General features: G+C 44.2%; 1 protein-coding gene across 1 annotated transcript in view; it reads left to right on the top strand.

Annotated features, from left to right (window-relative positions):
- YPEL2 (yippee like 2) overlaps positions 1–19904 on the top strand; it is a 39788-nt gene extending 19884 nt beyond the window's left edge. Inside the window, exons 3-5 of the mRNA XM_069791011.1 lie at positions 12232–12275; positions 13054–13162; positions 14544–19904. Coding sequence (XP_069647112.1) covers positions 12232–12275; positions 13054–13162; positions 14544–14633 — 243 coding nt within the window. The 3' untranslated portion in view covers positions 14634–19904. The remainder of the gene's footprint in view (positions 1–12231; positions 12276–13053; positions 13163–14543) is intronic.
- The last annotated feature ends 1051 nt before the right edge of the window (positions 19905–20955 follow it).

The raw sequence follows: 20955 nt of genomic DNA, 5'->3' as shown, positions 1-20955 counted from the left end.
GAGTCTCAAAGGCTGTCATTTGAGTACCTCTCATCAGCTCTGAGCAGCCTTTATTTGAGAGGGAATAAACAAACAAAAATGCCCTTTGCAGGAAAAAGTCAGCATATGAAATCTGAGCTGTGTAATGAGTATTTGTAGTACCTATTCCATAGTACAGCTACTTAAATGAGATCTTTCTGTCCTGTGTAACTGCTTCCTCTGGGGCTTACCCTACAAGTCACTGTGCTTCCTCAGTTCCTACTGTCTGTAATGGGATCTGAAGACAGTCAGGATAAGGCCTCTTATTTAGTGAGGATGTGGTTGTTTAATAGAAGGAGCCCAGGGTAATTTGTACCTCCTTGTATAATTGTGTTTATATAGCCATTAATTGCTATGTGATTTTAAAATATTTCATTCTGTTCCAAAAAAGAAGGAAAAAGGTAATGATTCAAAACAGTTTAGAATTCCTTGTCAAGGAGGACGGACAGGGTAAAAATGGATTTTTCTAATCCATCACTTTCTTTATGAAAATAACTCTCCTTTCATCTGCTGCTTCCTCTGCCTTAGAATTGATGACCTGGGCATAAATAAAGTATTGTTCCCATTTATTATCCAGGGAACTGCCAGGGATGAAGGACGGTGAATCATCAGGGTTTTTGCTGCAACTGCTGCAAATCCTGAACAACTGGAGCATGGAGTTGATCAGGTCCGAGCCTTCCTGGGTTTGCTGGGTGTTTCAGTTTTTGGCCCTTGCAGTTGGAAGAGGAGGAAATGCCAGCAGGCTCAAAGGCTTGCTGATGGGGTGAACTGCCCTATGAACTTCCTATGCAGGTGTGTACTTTTAATCTGATTTATAGTTGTAAGAACAAGCCCAGGAAAAACGCAGGTATGAGTCTCACAACTCGTGAGACCTCTGGTTTAATCTGTAATTTAGTCCCATGCGCACATTCTGGGGGGGCTTTTTCACCTACTGCCTCCTGGGGAGAAGACCCTGGCTTCTCAGGAGGAGTCTCTTGCGGTAATTTCTATTGCAGTCTCGTTTAATAGTAGCAGGAAATGCTATCAGAGGGCTTCACATCTGTTTTAGGGGAGCTGTTGTGTCTGCCAGCAAGAAGCAGATCTCTAGCAGTCTGGCCTCTCCTGGAGAGGGGCCTCAGCATCCGTCTGTCAGAGGTGTTTGGCCTGACAGTTTTTCTCATCCAGCAGAACTGAAATGGGCAAGGATTGAAGCTGGAGCACACAAGGAAACTCCACCCGGAGTCTTCTCTCTCAAAATACATGGTGTGTTTGCATGGAAATCGCAAATGTTAGAATAATTAGCAATAACAAAAGTAGGAACTGAGACTCTCTACCTGAAACCTGGAATTTAAAGATTTCCAGTGATCTCTGTCCTTTCAGCAGTGATTGCGACAGAAGGAATGAGTTAAAATCAGATTAAGCTTAGCTGCTTATGGAGTATCTCAAATATGAACACCTCGATTCCAGCCCAGCTCTGAGAGGGGAGTCTGGGGAGAAATGCGGGCATGGGTACACATGTGGTCTGCTTCAGATCTGTAAGAGTCTGGGCCTGCCCTGCACTCTGGCATGGCTGAGAGACCTCAGTGTCTGGGGACCTATCCTGTGGTGCACACATTTTTGTTCGATTTCCATAGAGGGCATATGCACAGTAATAAAATACATTTCAGTACCACAATTCTTCTTTTATAGTAGAGACAAACATTCAGAATTTAAGCAACAGATTAAACAATGAAGGGTAACTTCCAATGAACCTTCTGAGCAGTAAGGTCTACGTATGGTGGCTTCATCTCACTGCAGTGGATCTTATCCAGGGACAGAGAAGAGCTGCTGCCCTGGACAGATCCGCTTTTGCTGAAAAGCAAGTTTGCTCTCATTGTCAGCATTGGTGCTGTTGTGAGCTTAGCGGCTGTATTAATGGAATACAGTGTTCCACTGATACACGGACAGTCACTATTATGCTGCTAATTAAATAACTTGTTGCATTAGCAGTTTCCGTCTTCCAACCCAGTTCTGTCTTGTGTTTATCTCTAAAACCCATGCAGTAGCAATAATTAATGTGGAAAGAAAGGGCTTTGTGCTCCCCCTTGCCCCTCCTTTTTAAAGTGACTTCATTTTTGGATGCTTTGAGCTGGCATCGACCTACAGGAAGACAGCAGCACTCAAAAATGGGGGGAAAACCCCACAGCTGCTGATATAGCAATTGCAGATTCACCAGAATAAAATGCATTTTTCATCTCTTTGTATCCAGAAAGACACCCCTGCGCTTTGTTGTCATCTTCCGTAGTTTTTCACAGTAAGTAAAAAAATGCTTCTCTCCGTATTGCCCTTCTACATACCAAAGTGTAAAGGTTTGCATTCAATGGGTGTCACCGATGACTTAAGTGCCGGAGATGCCAAACTCGTCTCGACTCCCTTGAACTTCCTGCAGATCTGGGAATGCAGGTATCTGTTGGGAATGAGGCCGTGGAGGTGGAGGGATCAGGGTTAACCAGCAGTATGGCCCGAGGCCCGGCATGAAGACCTGGAAGATGCGGATTTTCATTTCCTTCTGCCATCCCGTGTCATCTAGATCAGACAGTGAATGTGGAGCTTACCATCTCCTTTCAGGCACTGCGTGTGGGAGATGGCCTGCCCTTCTTCAGGGCTCACAGCAGTGCTCCTGGGAGGAGCTCGGTGCACTTCATACGAATAAACATCACTTCTGCCCGCAGGCATACATACCTTGGTAGTTTTCTTTGTTTTATCATTGGGTAAATGTCGGTCTTCTGTTGCAAGTGGTATTCTACTTATTGTCCAGCAGGAATTAACCTGTGGCTTTTCTGTGTGCGTGAATTTGTGGCTTCCTCTCTTTAATCCAATGTTGCTTCTGCAGGCTATCTTGGCTTATCGTTTGGAGTGCTCTATGTGGGAAATGAAGCAGCTCTCTAAGACACATGCCTACCCTTTCTCCCCACTCCCTCTTCCCATGGGGTTAAAAATGCTCCTTAGGCATTGCACTTGCTCTTATTTTTGCCTGATTAAGCAGTCTGGTGTCAATACATGTGTAGTTCCAGAAGTTGATGGAGATCATTAGAAAAGCCTAGTTCTCTTTTAACTCTCTTCTCAAAAGAGGTTGGTTTCCCATGAGATAGAATAGAGTTTTACCTGCGCTATACATGTGTGTTATACAGCACTTTGTTCCCTGGCAGCAAGGAGTAGTGGAAGAGATAGAGGAGAAGTGTATACCCCACAAGAAGATGACTGGACCTGATCAAAGAACTCAATGCTAGATTCCCTTCCACTCTGCAAGACCTCTGATCTGAAGTGGGGGCATGGGGCAGCCATCCATGCTTGCGGAAGCTGCACTGCCCTTCTTCTTCTGGTCTGACCAGTGCTGCGTTAGTGCACGAATGGATTTTCCTTCAGCAGAGGGAAGCTGAACAGGAGAGGAAGGGAGCAGTCGCTCCCTGATGCAGTGCCTGTGTTCCCTGCTCTCAGGGGCTGCAGGGCTTTTCGTCACACGCATCTATCCTCCCTGCTTGGGCTGCAGAGAAGAGAGGGATCTGTCTCCTGAAGCTGCTCTGATTTTGTGTGCCCCCTAAATAAATCAGAGTAATTGCTTTTACAAGTAAATACTGTATCTGCCTTGTTTCCCACAGTATTTCCATCCTTTTTCATCTTAAAGTCAAGTTTTTGAAGCACAACAGCAGCACCAACTAGAAACCATCAAAATCACAAGAGAAGCCCCAAAATATTGTGAAGGTTTATAGAAGTAATAAATTTGGTGTATTTTTTATTTGCCTGCAGTTGTTTGCGCCTTTAGCATTCACATTTTGAAGTTTCACTTTGAAGTCTGCGGGCTAGAAACACATTTAAAAATAAATAAGAGCAGAGTCCAGGAGCCCAGGGCTTTAATAAGGAGGCTGAATAGCACAGGACTCATGATAACATGATGAGACTTAACAGTGTTGCGTTTGAACTGAGTCAAAGTCTGGAGGGCAGCCTGCCAGGCACGTTGGAGGGAGAAGGGGACGGAGCAGTTTGCAACTACTTTCTGAATTTTTAGATGCTTCATAGAACTTTGCTGAGGTTTTAGCTTAGCGGAGTGGTGGCTTAAATTGTGTTAGAAATCTGTGCTATTGAGGAAAAACAAAAATCTCAATTTTAGGCAATTTCTCTTTCCCTAGTAATCTTCATTAACTGCAAAGCCTCAGAAGAGATCTCTCTTCAGCAGTTGCAATGTAAAATTTCCCTTTGAAAGAAATCTCCTGCTCTCCCCTCTAGTGATAAGGGACAGTCATACTGACACAAGAATTAATAACTGGGAATTTGCTCCTGGATCCTGACCCATTTAAATCAGTTTGTACAGCCTGTCTGCCTGGGAGCAACACAGCCTCATCGGAGCATTGGTGTCACCTTCGTGTTGTGCTGACGTATGTTCGAGAAGCGCTCCAATGAAAGGACAGAGCAGCATTTCATGGCTCGCTTCCGATGGGATCGGGCATCTGTATAGTCCCGTTTGTTTTCCGTTTTCCTGAGCAGCATTGATATTACGGAGATAACACTGCAGGGTGTGTGCTGAAATGTCCTTTTGCCATTCATGATACTTTTTCTTTAGCAGTTTTGGAAGTCTTCTGAAGAGTGCTGATTTTTCTTAGTTTCAGCTTCTAGAAACATGAAAAGATGAGAGAATCTCACTTTAAAAAAACAAACCAAACCAAAGTCCTTATTTTAAAAAAAATTTAACATCAACTACTACTTAAATTTGCCTGAATTTTGAGCCAAGCTGGGCATTTTAAGGATCAGGAGGTGGGAGGCTGGCATACGGCACTGGTACACTTGGACTTAGAGCACAGCAGAGTCTGTGATGTGAAAGCTGCATGAGCAGTAAAGGGCCCTTGGAGGTCCAAGTAGGTCTGAAGATGGCTTCAGATGGTGGTGATAGCTAAATTCTTTCAGCCTTTTTGGAAAGTCTGCCCTTTGTCTCTTCTGGTTGTGGCACAGGGGATAGAGGACTTGGACCCAGCTCATGCAGCATTGTTTGTGCAACGTGAAACAGTTCCAATGGGTAAACGTTCTCCTCTTGCACGCAAAGCAGGCATTGATGCTTTCCCTGCAAAAGTGAGATGTAGCAGAAATGTGAGGTTCTTCAGTCACTGATAATTTGCTCCATTACATTGCCTTTTCCCTGACAGCGTCACCATACAGCCTTTTCCGAGCAGCAGAGAATTTATTTTACAGGAGGCAGAGGTGATGCCAGCGGGATAGCCTGCTGGTATTTTTGCAGGTGTGTGTTCAGACCTTTTGCACTGTCTGCCTGCAGTCTCTCCCCACCTATCCTGTGTGGTGAAAGTGCTGAGTTGGTTCCCGTTAGGACAAAAGCCTCTTATCAGAAACACAGCTCGCCCCTGCTTATGTTGGGTGGGGAGGGAACACGGGGGTTGAATGAACACCTGCTGCTGCCAGGAGACAGAATAAAAAATTCTAATAACATTTCCCATCAGAATAAAAAAAGAATGTAGTAACATCTTTCATCTTTCATGTCTGTGCACCTTCCTTCTCACAGACTACATAACCCGAGACACAAACATGGTGTAAAACTGCTCAGATGTAGCTGTTCCTAGGTTGAAACATGGCAGACTCGTAGTTACTCACTGTGTATTTGCACAGCAATGTAAACTGCTGGGGAATAAGGCTGTGCTGAATTAATTGAATAACTTCAGCGATGAGTTCGGTCCACTAATTCCATATCGACTTTGGGCTTTAAATAGCATTAAGGACCCATGTTAAAACTCAATTAAAACTCAGGAATGCAGTTTGAACAGGGTAAGGTCACATCTGTGCACGAGGTGGAATAATGTAACCAGTTCCCTTGACATGGGTCTGTATCTCGTGTAATTGGAGCAAAATTGAATCTCAGTTTAATCTGATCATTGACTGTCCCTTCTGTGAGGAAGAACAAGGTGGAATTAATGAACCCCGAGGAGGTCTCTCTAGTCTGTGTGGATACAGGGACCAAGTAATTGAACTCATGCTCCCTTGGGAAATACTTGAGTATGATGCAAGTAGATGGTTGAAATGGCTCGTGCTGTCTAGGGCAGACCCCAGAATCTTCAGCAGGTATTTTCCTAGTTATATTTTCCCAACTTACTTTCCACTGCGCAGTGACTCACAAGTAACTTCCTCATAGTCATCATACGCTTAGTGCTGTTACCAGGTATAGCGGTTCCTCTAAACACGTTGCAGGACTTATCTTTTTAATCAAATCATTATTGCCATAATTAATAGGGCTTGAAAGGTGCCATTAAGGCAGAGCTTTCTGTGTGATATTGGTTGTTAGGTGGGGTAGCAGCTGATAGGGATTGGGATTAAGTGCTGGAGGGAGCAGGATGAGTGCGAGGAGAGTGTCTGTTTTGGGAGCATATCTTTATACGCAAACTCACGTGCACTCCAGCTGGATTGACATCATGCTTTGGTCGTACTTAAAAGGTCTCCTCTCCCTATTCAAATTGTATTTTATGAGAACATCTCATCCTTAGATGCTTAAGGGCTAAATCAGCAGCAAGAATAGATAAATCTTACAGTCAGTGTTGTGCAAATGACTGTAGTAACTTAAAAACAAAAGTTGTATGTGTAGGTGGGAATTAAGTGATAACAGAGCTATCTCTGAATTGATCATTGGATGAATTTTTCTCACACAGACTTCAGTGCCTCTTAAACCCGGGAGTTCGTAATACGGTTTCTCTTCCTGAATTGCTCTGTCCCACTGGGGATATCACAAGCACAGAAAACATGTCCTTTTTTTGAAGAGTCCAGATGGCTGTGGTAATTTGGCTTCTCCTGATGCTACCGTTTCACATTGCCCAGGATGTGCTGACTGCTGTTGATCTCTGGCAGTGGCTTTGGGCCCTCTGTTCTGTTTGCATCCTTGCAGTGAGACTTATTTGTAGCTTTCAAGAGCATAGCGTGGAGGGGCACACTCTGTTCATTTTTCCTCTTGTACCTCTTTGGGACCAGTTGCCTTTTCATTTTTGTTTTATTGGTTTCTTAAAGGCTGCCAGCTGGATATAGGTAAGTGGGGGTTTTCTCTACTGCAGACTGCAGAGAACAAGCATCAGTATGTAGCCGTTTAGTCCTGGCAACTGCTTCCTATTTTTCCAGATGATTCCAGCCAGCTCTTTTTGTGTTTAGCCTATTGTCAAATGCTGTCACAAAGACTTGGGGTATTAATCCTGTCATCTGTTCAGTGTGTGGAACTGCTGAGTGGGCTGTGCAGTGAATGAGAAGCTGTAGGTACTAGGGAAAAGGGGTATGGTGTGTAGGCGTGTTTGGAGCACATTCAGAATTCATGCATTTCCCTGGCTGTACTGACTGAATGTAAAAATTTCCTTCTGTGTCTCCAGCAGTCACCAGTAAGAGGAATGTGCAAGTGCAAAGGTCGGACGGCGGTGGGAAGGCAGGTGGAATGTGAAAGAGGCAGGAGTGATGGAGGGGCATAGCCCTTCTCTGCATGTGTGTGTGGTTGTCTTGTCTGCTGTTGCTCCACCAAAGAAGGCTCTGAAGGAGTCGTGCATCTTGCTCAGAGCAAACACAGTGGTAGATTCAGCGCTTCGGATTGTGGCCAGATATAACACACGGACTAAACCAAAATGACAGCTCCCAGGGTCATGGGTGTTGAATGTTACAAGGATTCAGCTTTGAGCCTTGCAGGCTGAGTCCGTCTCTAGCAAGCAGAATGTGTCTTGCCACAAAGGAGCTGGCACTTCTTAGATGCTGGCTGTATGTTACATTTCCTTCTGTGGCAGATCTGGTTTAACGGCGTCTGTGAAACTCAAACTCCCTATTCTGCAGACTGTCTCTCACTAGAGCTGCAGTTCTGCACTGTGGTTCTTTGCCAGCAAATTTAGTTTGAGAACTTCCTACTCTGAACGACTCGTGTCTGCCCCCATACTGTGATTATTAAGTAGTCTGTGTGATTGCCCTTTAAACTGGATCCATGATATGGTGCAAGGAGAAAAAGCTATTTCCCTCAAACCCACCCACTCCCCACAAAGTATTTGTTTTTAAAAATAATGATTTCACAGATCTAATTTTGAATCAGCACAGCTGAGGGGGCCATAATGAGTGTCTGTAAATTGGGTGATAGGAACTTCTTAAACCAGAGCAGCTGCCAAAGGCATCTTAACATGGAGCTTCTGCAGTAACGAGAGACAGCTTGGCAGGCGAGGATCTGCAGCCAAATAGCTGACTCTAGGCTTGTGGTTTCCCACCTGGGTACTCAAATCAGCACTCCTTAGGCCCTGCAGCTTTTAGATGCCTCCATGCTGAGTGGAGCACCCAGGAGCAGGGAAGGTTTTTTAAGATGGCTAGTCAAGAGGAATAAGCTGTTATGTGTTGCACATCTCAAAAGCGTGTATAGTTTTTTAGAGGGCTTAAGCAGGATGGGGAGGGAGAGTTTCGTTGCTGGCATATACAGATATGTTTCCAGCCAGACACTGAGCATTAGCAGTTCAGAGAAAAATATGTGCTCGGGCCTTCAGTGGGAAACAACAACAAAAAAATCCTTTCCGTTTCTTTCAGCTGGAAAGCGATGCCAGGAGCTGTTGTTATAGAGAAGAAGTCTGGATTTATAAGCATGCATGTGAGATACACCTTTGAATGTGTATCAAGAAAATCTACATAGAAAAAATGCATAGCATAGAAAGTAGGTCTTACTGCTGACTGTCACCAGTGAAAACCAAGCCTGTTGTGGAAATCTCCTTGTGTGTTTCTTAAAACAAAACAAAAACAAAGAAAAGAACGTCTGTTTGTGTATAAGTGTATCTGTTTCTTCTGATTTCATAGTGTCCATTACAGCATGTGCCAAGTTTTTCTGGAGTGCCAAAAGAGAAGGAGCATCTCCGGAAAATGTTGAGGTTTCAACACCCAGATAAAACCTGCCTGTGCTACCTTTATTAAGATACAGTCAGCTTAGTCTTGCAGAGAGCAAATGGTGAGCTTGAGGTAGTTGCCAGACTTCCCTCGCTTCTTTTTATATGATTTGCCAAATCCTTAGCTAGCTGGTGGGTGAATATTAAGACAGGCAGCAGCACTGAAAGCTGAGCAGGGGTATGTTGAAAAGTTCCGCTTGGGCAGGAGATAATTAATGGGATTTTTTTGCAGTGACCACCCTTAGATACCCTAAAGCACTGGCTTGAGCTGGAAGGAAGGGCGGGCACCTCTGAAAGGATGCTACTGTCCCCTGGGGGTGGGCTGGAATAGTGTCCAGTGTGCCCTGAACACAAAGCTGATGGGTTTGGTTTTGTTGTTTATTAAAGACAGGCCTTTGTACAGCAGTAATGGAAAATCTTATTTCTGTACCAATAAAAACTTTGCTCCCATGGTTGTTGTTATTGGCAAACTTAGTCACTTTGGTGTTTATGGAGAAGTATTTACTGGGAAGGACTGGATGGTTAGCAGGATTCATCTGCTTTCATTTTGCTTTGATGGCACACATGTTGCTCTGGGACCTTCTGTTTCATCCCTGTACCCCATCCACAGTCCATCCTTCCAGGCTAGTATCCCTCTTCTGCAGCATGGGTGGCCAGTGCCCCTGCTGTTTGCTGTAGCAAGGTAGAGCATTGCATGGGTCTGGCTTGGACTCTTCTCTCTGGCCTGGGGGGCATCAGCTTTGTGTGGGTTCCTACTTCACCCCACAGGATGCCGAGACAATGCAGTGTGTGTTTTGTACCAGTCAGGCTAGACCTAGTTGGCATGTGGGGTGTCAGCCATCTGACAGTAACAGTAATAAAGAACTTGAGCGCTGCAGAAGGATTAAAAGAAGCTTCTCTAATAAATGCAATTACACAAACATGCTTGAGCCATGTGTCCTATTTAATTCCTTCCCAAGAAAAGAGGCATTCCTCAGGGCACTGCTTTTGTCTAAGTGAAAGAGATATCCAAGTGCCTCAGGCATCCTCTCTGAATCCAGAGTGGCTTTTCTGTGCCCTGGGTGGCAACTAATATTGGGCTTCAGATGTCTCTGAAAAACAGTTATTCCTCCAGGACTGAGTCAATTTTTTTGCCAGGCAGTGACTTTATAGCTGGCAGAGCCCTTGCTGCCATCCAGACCTCACAGGCAGCTTTCGCTGCTGGCTGTGGCTGCCTGCCTGCATGCCCCGTGGCATTGTGTTTGCCCACAGAGGTGCCTCTGCTCTGTGGTAAGGAGACTTTTGGATACGTTCTTGCAATTGGGGATCTTCCAGTGGGCCTTCACCACTTCTGGAGAGTACCTTGACACCAACAAGGACACCAGGCTAAACACCGTGACAGACTGTACTTGTTCTCTTGTCATGGCAGTTTTAAATCACGCCTTTAATGTGTTTTGTTCTCTCCTGCTGGTGAGTGAATTTTCCTTCTCTGCCTTTCAAATGAACAGGACTCGTGATGGAGAGAACATCTTGCAGACTGTTACAGAGCTGCTTGCCATTAGCCCGAGCAGCACCCAAGAAATATTCGCTGGAACTAATGGGTTGGTACCCCAGCTCTGGGAATTAGGACCATTAGCTGGAAACATGAAGCAGCCTTCCCAGCGCAGAGGAGGCAGTTGATTAATGCAGATGTGTGTGGATGTAAGAAATGGGGTCCAGATCCATCCACAGGCTTGGTGGTTCTCAGGCATGGCTTTGACTTTGCTCCTCCATGAGGCAGCGGTTGGGCAAGCTTAGGGGTACATCCATCCCTAGGGCTGGACTGATGGAAGGGGACAACCTGAGAAGGGCAGGGACACACACCCCCACACCCCCCCCCCGAGATTGCTTTGTATGACGTGGGGAGAGCACGTTTGTGCTGCCCCAGGGTCGGGTGGCTCTTAACTAAATAGATGACCAGTGTTAGTGGGCCAGGGACGTAAAACCTTGAATGTGTCTCTTTTCTCTCAAAACTCTGTCTCCCCCCTTTTAAGGGTATTTAGTCTGAAATCATTGCTTATCTGTAGAAGCTGAGATTTTAAGAAAACTATTAAATATTCCAAGGTTCCTGGTAAGGTAAAGGATTAAATGGTCCAGAAAAGCTGCTCTTTGACTTTCCCAACTCCTTGTCCCTCAGTGCATACATTCCCTGAGGTATCTCATAAGGTAACTTGTGTACAGAAAGCAACTGTGCTCTTGCTCATAAGCACGAAATGTTTAATTCAGTGTTTGTCAAAGTACATTAAAAATGCAGGTAGCACTTGCTATGTGTGAGCCAGCTCTTGTAAGCAAGGCACCATCACGGGGTAATGTTACAGACGTGACACAAATGGAGCCTGCTGGCTCTTGGAAGTGTCCCAGCTACCTGGAGTGTCCTGCCGGGCTGGCATTGCCCCGCTCTCTTCAAAAAGCTGCCTTTTCATGGTGATGCTTTAAGATCCTGAGGAAACGTGGTACAGAGAGGATGTGCCATGACTGGTGATTACCTGGTGTGTTTTTGCTGCTGTGTGGTTCTCTCTTGTTCATGTTCATCTCTATGCAGTTGTATCTCGTCCTATGTTTAGATCAGTCCTGAAGATCTCCCTGGCATCAGTAGGAATGTGAAGGCTTGCAGACACCCCAGCAAGGCTAAGGTCTTTTGTAAAATCATTAGAGTAGCAGTTGTGTTTGTGTGCGCAGCACCTTGCACAAATAGGTTCCCATCTCTCAGTTTGGTTCAGCATCCATCTGTGCAGTCTTCCTAAGGGGAATTCACGTGCTGTCAAGTGCAAAAGCGGTGTTTCAAAACTGTGGCAGTGCAACGGGAAGCCTCCGTGAGCACCTTGGTTTTAGAAAAGAGATTCAAATCAATATTTGGCAGCAAGGCTGCATTAGGTGAGGTTGAGGCATTAGTGTGAAATTCATAAACAGAACTGAAAGGGTGAAGATAGACATTTCTGGGATATAGGAGAGAAAACAGCTTAGCTCTTGAAAAGTACATTGGGCTTGTACGGCACTGGAAATGCTGGTAATATCAGGTGAAGTTCTCAGTGGGCTGCCAGTATGCCTTGTGAAATGGGCAGATATTAGAACTGGAGGCAGCTGGCCCCTTCCCATCTGCAGGATGAGACCTCTGTTCATCAGTGCTCATCTCCTCCTGACATTTCGGTTTGTGCTCTTTCCATCTCAAAGACTGTAACGATGTGCGTTTCTCAGGCCCTGGCTAACAGTTGCTATAACTACCATTAATGCAGTCGTTGAGGGCAGGTCCTGGTTTAGCCTTATTTCTATCAACCAGCCAACTGAATTTTGTTTTCTTGCCTTTCAGTCCTTTCAAGGAAGCCAAGGACGAGCATACCTCTTCAATTCAGTGTGAGTATAACTTTGTATGTGTCACCTCTGCATCTCTTAGGATAGATTTAAGAAAACCCTCCTGAAAAAGAAAACAAAAGGATAGCCTTCCTTTAGAAAACCTCTGCCTAAGACTTGGGAGCTTGCTGAAAATGGTTCAAGAAAGAGGCAGGAAATAGCACTGATTCATATCATGTTGAGGTTTCAGATAAGCAGCTAGAAAAAGGTGGAGGTTTTGTCATCAGACTGAGAAATAAGAGCTAACAGATGAGTCATTCTCTTCTCAGAGAATGTAGTTGGACCAAGGAGTCAAAGTTTGTAAATGTAGAGAATAAATGATATCGAAATACAAACTTACTTTTTAGAGCTAGCATAAAAATTAAGTGTAGTTTTGCCAATAACCGAAAACAGTTTTGGTGAGATCACCGCTGGGATGTCATTTGGAAGAACTGCTGACTTCAGTTACATTTTTCAGTTTTCCATTTGGGAAAGTAAAAGTACCATTTTATCAATTTGAAAGTGAAAATCTTTCTCAAATGAATAATTAGTGCAATTTACTAGAATGTTATTAATCTTCCGTTCAAAGCTTTATAGAATTTTTAGTTGACTAAAAATTCTATTTTACCTTACCATTTTGTTCTGGAACTGCAAGATATCTTTGTTTCAGGCACAGCAGTGCTACTCAGTGTCCTGCACCTCCTGCTTATGTTTTCAAATACTGCAATAAAATTGCTGTCAGCTTCATTGTAGCATCTTGATGTGGAAAGACTAATAGGGAGCATCTCTCCTTTTTCCCCAGAGTTAATGTGGGTTGTGGCCCTGCAGAGGAGCGGGTGTTATTAACAGGATTACATGCAGTTGCAGATATTTACTGTGAAAACTGCAAAACCACACTGGGTTGGAAATATGTGAGTATCAGTATCGTTTGTTTTTCCTGTGAACATCTTTGCTCCAGCCCTTCCTGAAGGTGTGTGTATGGTAACGTGGTCTCGTGGAAAGGCCATTAACTTGTGAACGAGAAATGTGGGTTCTGGTCTGTAGCCACGTCTTTTTTCCTTCCTGCGTTTCCATTTTCCCTCCTGTCTTGTGTTTGTTGCATCCTTTCAGCGCAGGAACTCTTCGTGGCTAATGTTTTTTTTTTTACTAAGAATATATGCTGTGGGCCTGGTTTTGGTGGGTGTCCCTTAGCGATACTTGACATAAATGAGGATAACTTCAGTCAGTCTTGTGGTTCATATTGTCTTTTTTCCCAGACGATATCAGAATAATAGAATGATCCATATAATGTTAAATGTCATAAATTCAATTACCTTCAAATACAGGCTTATGATACATCATAATTTCTGCTTCAGGAGGCACACAGTGTACTTGTTTGTCAAAACATTTCGACCAGTGTTTAAACAAAACATATACTGTATTTGTGGCCTCTGGACAGAAATATTCTTTAATAAATCAGTTGAAAGGCTATAAAAAGTAAAGCATCAAAAATTGATGCAGTAGGAATTCATGCAGAAACACAGCATGGATCTCACAAATGGAGAAGGACACTAAGTACATAAATTGAGTTTATTGTAAAACAAAATACAAAATCTCGTAAACACAGCAGTAAGCCCAAGTCTCTCCAGCAACAGAATTAACATTCTTTCAGATGCATTACATGCATGCAAAGAGCACACCTGGGCAGAGCTGAACTGTTTTTGAGGACGCAACCTCAATAATGGGAGTCCCTCCTGGTTAGGGATCCCATAGATTTCCTCCTCCTTCAGTTCTGCAGTATTGAAGCACTGCATGTTTCTGTAGCTGCAAGCATACATCTGTTTAAAGTGGGTCCTTCTCGTCCCTTGGTGCCTGTTTGCTCCATTTCCACATGAAGTTTACCATAATCCATCTCGTCCCGCTGGTAGTGCTTTTACAGCATGTTTCATCAGAGGACCTCTGTTCTTAACAAACATTAATAAATTCTCAGATCACCCTAGAGAGAGGAGGTGGATTTTATCACCAATGATTCCTAAAGCATAGTTCAAGGAGCAGTTGCCATTGGCCTACAGAAAGCTGCATGTTTACACGGTGCCGACTGTTCTTTTTTTCCAGCCTGTAAAAGACAGCTAGAAGCAGGATTTAAGATTCTTCCAACGTAATTTTCCTGAAAGCCAACAGGAGGACCTGCAGTTTGACTGTTTCACTCTGTAGACAAGGCTAAGACTTGTACCAGCATTCCAAGACCTGATCTGTAACCGTGACTTTACCTTCAAATATCATCTTGATCTCATTCTTTCTCCTTTTTTTTAGGAACACGCTTTTGAAAGCAGCCAGAAGTATAAAGAAGGCAAATACATCATTGAACTAGCTCACATGATCAAGGATAATGGCTGGGATTGAATGGAAACAGCCCAGCCCTACCAGCGTGTAAGAGAATGCCATCCAACCGAACATTATATCCAAGAGTGAGAGAGTGACTGAACGCTTGGTTCCATGCATTTAGAGGCTCTGCAATTTGGGAGCATCTTCACACCCTTCTCCATCTTTATTGGTGACTGGCCTCTAAATTTCTGTCTCTCTGTCTCTTTTGCTTTGTATCTGTTTGTGAGTTGACCCTGGCTGCTTCTCTCTCTGTTCTGGCGTTGGCTAAGAGAATGCACCGAATGCCCGACAGCCATTCCATGTTGACGAATGTTTAAGTACAAACTGAAGTTGGCTCTGTGGCGGCATTTTATCAGAAGGTCTCGGTGCGGGAGGAAGACCCAAGTTTTGGGCAGGAGAAGGTGATAGGGAGTGGGGAGTGGGCCCGAAGGGAAGTCATCAGAAGTTGAAACTGTACTTCTCCTTGAAGTCCTGGTTAACCAAGGCTTGAAACTATCTACTTGTCTAAATGGACAGAAAAATACCTCACGGCTGCGTTCTCTCCGAATTGTAAAACCGCTGCTCCATCAGTGGAGCTTCAGTCTAAGCCGGCTGAGCACAAGTCATAACCAGTTCCCCCCGCAAGCTAATCGCAAATCTGTGTTTTGTTTGCCATTTATGAACTTGTTGTTTGCGGGGGGAAGGATCTGAAGGCTGGAGAGATTCCCTGCCTCTCCTTTTTGTCACTGTTTCAGGGTAGGTAGGCCAAATGTCCCAACAGAGCACAGCTGTGGGGAGCATCCTCGCAGCTGGAGAAACCAAATCCTGACTCTAGAGCCCTTCAGAGAGGAGGAGAAAACCACTTAAGGCACAAGGGGGCTGGAGCTGCAGCTTAGAAAATATGACGGGGGCGGGGGGAAAGGCACGTGCTAGGCAAGAAAGAGGAAATTACGTAGAGGAGGATGGGGACAAACTTAGTAATGCAGGGTACCCCTTGATTTCCCGGCCTCCACTGAGCATCCTTGGGGGTATTTTACCAATCTTTCACAAGTGCGAGTAGGAAAATGCTGTTACAGAATCTTTTTCTTAAATCCCAGGCCACAGTCATCAGCTCCACTCTTGGAGCCTGGCAGAGAAATGGTGCAAGAGTGGGGTAGAGGAGGGAGCAGAGGAGCCTGGCAGTTGTAGCAGTATTGCACAGGTGGATATTTCAAGCCATGAGGTATCCTCCCCAAAACCTTCCCCCCTTTTCCCACTCCCGGAAGCCTGTTGCAGGCACAGGGGGAATGGGAAAGAAAAAAGAAATTAAACATCTTCCCCCTACCCCTGAAATTGTCTATGCCTTGGAGTTTAAAGGGGAGGGGTACATGTGGGCATCATAACTGCAAGGGACAAGTCCTTCCTATTTTAATTTTTCCATTTTAATTACTGTGGACCTTCCCGAAGTGGTTGGTGGGGAAGGGGCATCATGTGTGAGAGGGGAGCTGCGTTAGACATAAATGACAATGTGAAGTTTGCTCTGCAACAGTCCAGCCAGTATCTGGTGCATAACTCAAGACTATTTTAACCGAATTAGTTTTATCTTTCTGAGTGAATTTTCTTTTTGTTTGTGGAATTCTTTCAAGTAGGTTAATCCATTGGGGGAAATCTTTCTTAATCCAGAAGGAAAGATTATTGTGCAGGGGTTTGTAACTCCTTATGAAACAGAAGCTTTGGAGCTGTAATCTGTTGTCGCTTGCCCCCACCCCCAGGAGACTCTCAGTTAGCCGTGTGGATCAGGACGGAGGGCTGGTGGTGAGAAAGTAATTTGCTGTTATATGAAGGGGATGTGAGCAGAGATGCTACTTAGGGATCAGGGTGGAACTTACGTGTTAGGTCCTTGTGCTGAAACCCAAACCTGATGGCCCATCTAAGCAAAGGCTGTTTTTTTCTCCTGAACCACTGTTCTTTACAACCTTGGAGAGAGAAGTGAGATGGAGACTGGCTGCAGCTCCTGCAATGGATGGAGTTGGCTCGGTTTGCGGGTAGCCTGTTAGGAGGTGGCTTCTGCCTTCACCCTTTCTGCTGTGGCTGTGTAACAGTTGCTTCAGCTTTTGTTTCTGATCGTCTCTGCTTCCATCATCCACATTCCCTTCAGTGATAAAAATCTAGTAGAAATCAAAAATTCTGCAGTAGCCACTATCTTGGTGACTTTGGCGCTGACCTGGTCCCATTTTCCTGTCCTTTGGTTGGTGATCCATGACAATTTATTGAGTTTTGACCAGTGAGAAGTAATTTGCATTCTTTAAAGAGCTCTTCAGTCTTCCCAGATACATAGCCTTTAAAGAGGTCTGGTTAGAACTGGAGAAGTAAGGGATAACCCCAAATCATTAATATGAGGTTGAGAAAAAGAGCACACAGGGGCTCATGGTTTTATGTTGGTGTTTATAGTGATTGCCTATAAAAAAGCGATATAAAAGGTAGGCCTGTCTAGAGGACTGCTCTGAGAAATAAGAACAGTTACTACAGAGCGCTACCAGATGTAAATGTTTTTATCCATATATTTGGGACAAGAAAGGGCGATGATCCATCAGATCAGGCTGTTTTTAACTGCTCACAGGGGTTATGCTTTTAATGGCAACCAGTTTAAGCTTGAATATGGGAAGATCTTAATCTGGTTTTAATTGGTTTTGTCCCATCAGCATCCACAGATTCACACTTGTTGAGAATCTGGCCTCAAGCCCTGATAGGAAAAAAATACGTGTGCCTGTGAAGATCCCCAAAACCCAGAGAATTATCTATAGAGTGATGTTAATACGCTGTACAGGGAGATAAGGAAAAACGGGCTTGCGAGGCTCATTGACGTTTGTTCTCTGCTATGCGTCCATTAAATACAAAGTACTTCTTAGTCCGCTGCTAACTCATCTGTGACTTGCTATATTAAGACACATGACAGAATTGGGAGCTGGTGACCAGACAGGATGATCAGATCTGTATGCTAGTGGCTACCGCAATCAGTGCAGGCTAAATTGATGACTTGTAGAGTGATATATTCAGAGCATAACCAAAGAACCTCACTATCTGCATCCCTCTGGTCGTGGGAGTTGACTGTAGCCGGTTCCTTACTGGCTGGGGTGAGCAAGGTGGGACCGTTGTTTCTGAGCTGGAGATGCGGCCCATGGAAACTGCCTCCTTGGGCAGGCAGTGCCTGAACGCAGAGCACCGAGTGCCCATGGTGCTGCTTTCCTTGGGTGACATCCTCGAGAAAACATGAACAGCAGCGAGTTTTGCTTTTTTTTTTTATGTGGCAGCCTCGTCTCTGGCAAGCTGGGTGCACCCTTGAGTTTACATCACCCCTGTCTACCCCAAAGCTCAGACTTGAGTAAGTTTTAAATTGTTTTGCTCTGGTGGATTATCTGGTGTGAAACCCTGATCCCTGTAATAAATATTCAGATGATAATATATACAAAGCAGAAAAAAAACATTATCTTGTGAAATATACTTTTGTAAATAATATTTAATTTTTTTAAAAAAATAATATATTTGGTGCTGTTTCTCAGAGCCCTTCCCTGAGAGCACTTTTTTGTTGTTTATAAATGATACTGTTTCCTTCTGTATTTGTTGGAAAATATGTTTAAAGGGAAACAAAAATCATAATATACGTTGTCCTCTTAAGTCGATCCATTTTTCCTCCGGACGTGGCAGGAGAGGGGAGTCACTCCCGCTTCCATCTGGCAGAATTGGTCTCCGGCAGAGGCGGTGGCCGGGTAACGGACAGCAGCCCGCGGTCCGGGCAGGTACTGATGTGTGGGACGGGAGGTAGCTGCAGGCACTCGGGGAGTGCTCCAGTGTCTGGAGTTACGTGCTGAAACACCTTCAGTCAGTGCCGGAGGTCCCGTCCGGCAGCTTGAGTCCCGTGTCAGCTCGTGATGCCACAGGGAGTTCCACAAAAGCCGGTGGAGCTCCATCTGGGCACGACTTTCCTGAGGAGATCTGGTTTGTAGGATCCGGGCCTGAAATTTTCTCTTGCACCAGTATTGGCTGGAGTGAAGTAGATTTGAGACTTAGAAAACAGGATTGAATATAAGCTGCAACCTCTGAATCGCTGTTTCCCATTGCTTGGGAGCAGCAGGGATAGAGGATGGAGATTTCTAACTAGTCATTGTTTTTAAACTAAAACGTAAGTCTTTGGACATGGATCCTGGTTTTCTTTTTGAATTTTTTTTTGTTGTTTGTTGTTTGGTTTTTTTTAAACCAGGCTGCTACATAACAAATTAGAGTAAAAGTTTACCTCTCTGGCAGTAAAGTTCATTTTTTTTGTTTTCCTTTCTGTCTTTAACCTCCCCCCTTCTCCCCTTCTTCGTTTTTAATTTATTGGGTCTCTTGTTTATCCCAAAGTGGACCAACAGCACAAACCACTAGACTGTGTTTTGCTGAGCAAGGAGCTGTTTTCAGTGCTGAATAACTGTTGCACGCTCTTTAATTCTCTGTTTTTGGTGCACACGATTTAAAAACATACAGAAAAAAAAAACCCTACGAATGAAATCTGTTGTTGTTGTGATGATCAAGTGAGAATTTTCTCTGTATGCATTTTTCTAACTGGTATGTGAGAGTGTGTTAATCATGCATTTCACTGCACTTCCTTGTTTCGGGAGGAGCATCATGTTTCCGTGTGAACCAGTTCTTGGATGAAGAGATGACACCCAGGCAGCCGGTTGGGTAAACAGACTGGCGAGAACCAGAGCTCAGCACAGTGGGAAGGAGCTCTTCTCACCAGGTGAGAGGCCTCAGAAATTAAATGCTCAGAAACAATTACGTTAGACATAGATTTTGCAGAATCCTGTTTAAAAAGAATAAGCAGAAGAGGGGAAACAAAATCATCTTGAATTCAGAAAAAAAAAATCAACATATTCAAATGCAAGCAGAATGGCATTGTGTAAGGTACAACCACAAATAAGCTATTCTCATAGTTACGAACTGTATGTATCCTTTGTTTTGTTTTTCATAAGGAAATGGGAATGCTTTCCCCACTGACAAAACTAAAGGACGATATTTCCAATACCAGCCTGTCTGTTGATGCTCTTGTGTTTACAAATTGTGTATACTTTTATTTCTCTGATCTTATTTTAATTTTATTTTTTGGCATATTCTTTCAGGTCATTTGCTTCAGTAATAAATGCAACTGTTTGTTTTCAAATAATTGATTTTCACCTTTTCATGTATTTGTACGTTGTATATAGTTCTTCAGTATTAGAGGGAGGCGTATTGTTTGTCATATTTACAATATGTGTTGGTGCTCATTTGAGAAAATAAAATTTTCAAGTACTAAAACTGCTGGTCCACGTTTCTGTTTTAATCTCCTATACTGTGTGCAAATTGGAGGCAGCAAGAAATGTTATATTTAGCTTGAAAACAGTCAGATTATCCTCTTTTCTGATACCTGCCAGTCCCGAGCAGTCACCTGGTGTGCACTTGAATCACTTCAGCACTTAGGGACTGCAGTCATGGGCAAAGATCCCATGGGGCAGAGCAAAAAGATGATCCGTAGTCCCTGAAGTCTAGGATTTAGTACAAGAGGAAACATTAAATGGACCAGGAGACAGAGCTGACCCGCCTGGTGCCATCATACCATAACCGAGCGCCTTTCCCAAAACCAGAGCAGCGAGGGAAGCACGGACTTTGTTTTGTGAGGTATTTTAAGGTATTTTTCAAGTCGCAACGATAACAAGAAACCCGTGAAATAAGAGCCCCTAATTCTTGTTAAATCATTTCCCGTGGATGAAGGGTTTTGTCAGCACCATTACATAGCGGTGCCTACGATGGTAGAATGGGTCTAGAAATTCCCAGTGGCCAGAAAAGCACCCCAGGGTCTGGAAGTTTTGCTTGTTGGTAGAATTCACTGTGTAGCTCCGCGTCTTGTAAAGTTGTATTGCGGTGAGCGGAGGAGATACCTGTTACTCACAGTTAAACCAAAGCATTGGTAAAGCTGTCTGGCGCGGTTGGGTATTTGCAAGTCAAACGTCCATTTCAGAAGTTGAGCAAATGAGGTTTTTTCCTGGGTTCGATGCACACTAGTCCTGAAGCAAAGAAAATTCATGCGTGGGAAGCAGAGCTTGCGCTTCGGAAAGGAAGAGGGCATGTAGGGAGGGTGATCTTTCAATATTACAATACAGAGCAATTCCTTTGAATAATGGGGGGAGCTTGTCCATCGGATACGGGCTGTGATGTTTTTGGGAATCATTTTTGCAAGCTGCAGCTGCAGCCTGCCAGCGCTCGTCTCATCTGGCGGCGTTCGCTTAAATGCCAGAATTGCTTCTCCGCTCCCAGGTGAGTGGGGTACAACGTTTCCCATTCCTGGTGCCTTCAGCTCAAAAATCCATTT

Source organism: Haliaeetus albicilla, chromosome 9 (assembly GCF_947461875.1).
Source record: "Haliaeetus albicilla chromosome 9, bHalAlb1.1, whole genome shotgun sequence".
NCBI classification, from domain to species: Eukaryota; Metazoa; Chordata; class Aves; order Accipitriformes; family Accipitridae; genus Haliaeetus; species Haliaeetus albicilla.
The sequence above is the reverse complement of the archived record's forward strand: the minus strand, read 5'-3'. Positions and strand labels throughout refer to the sequence as shown.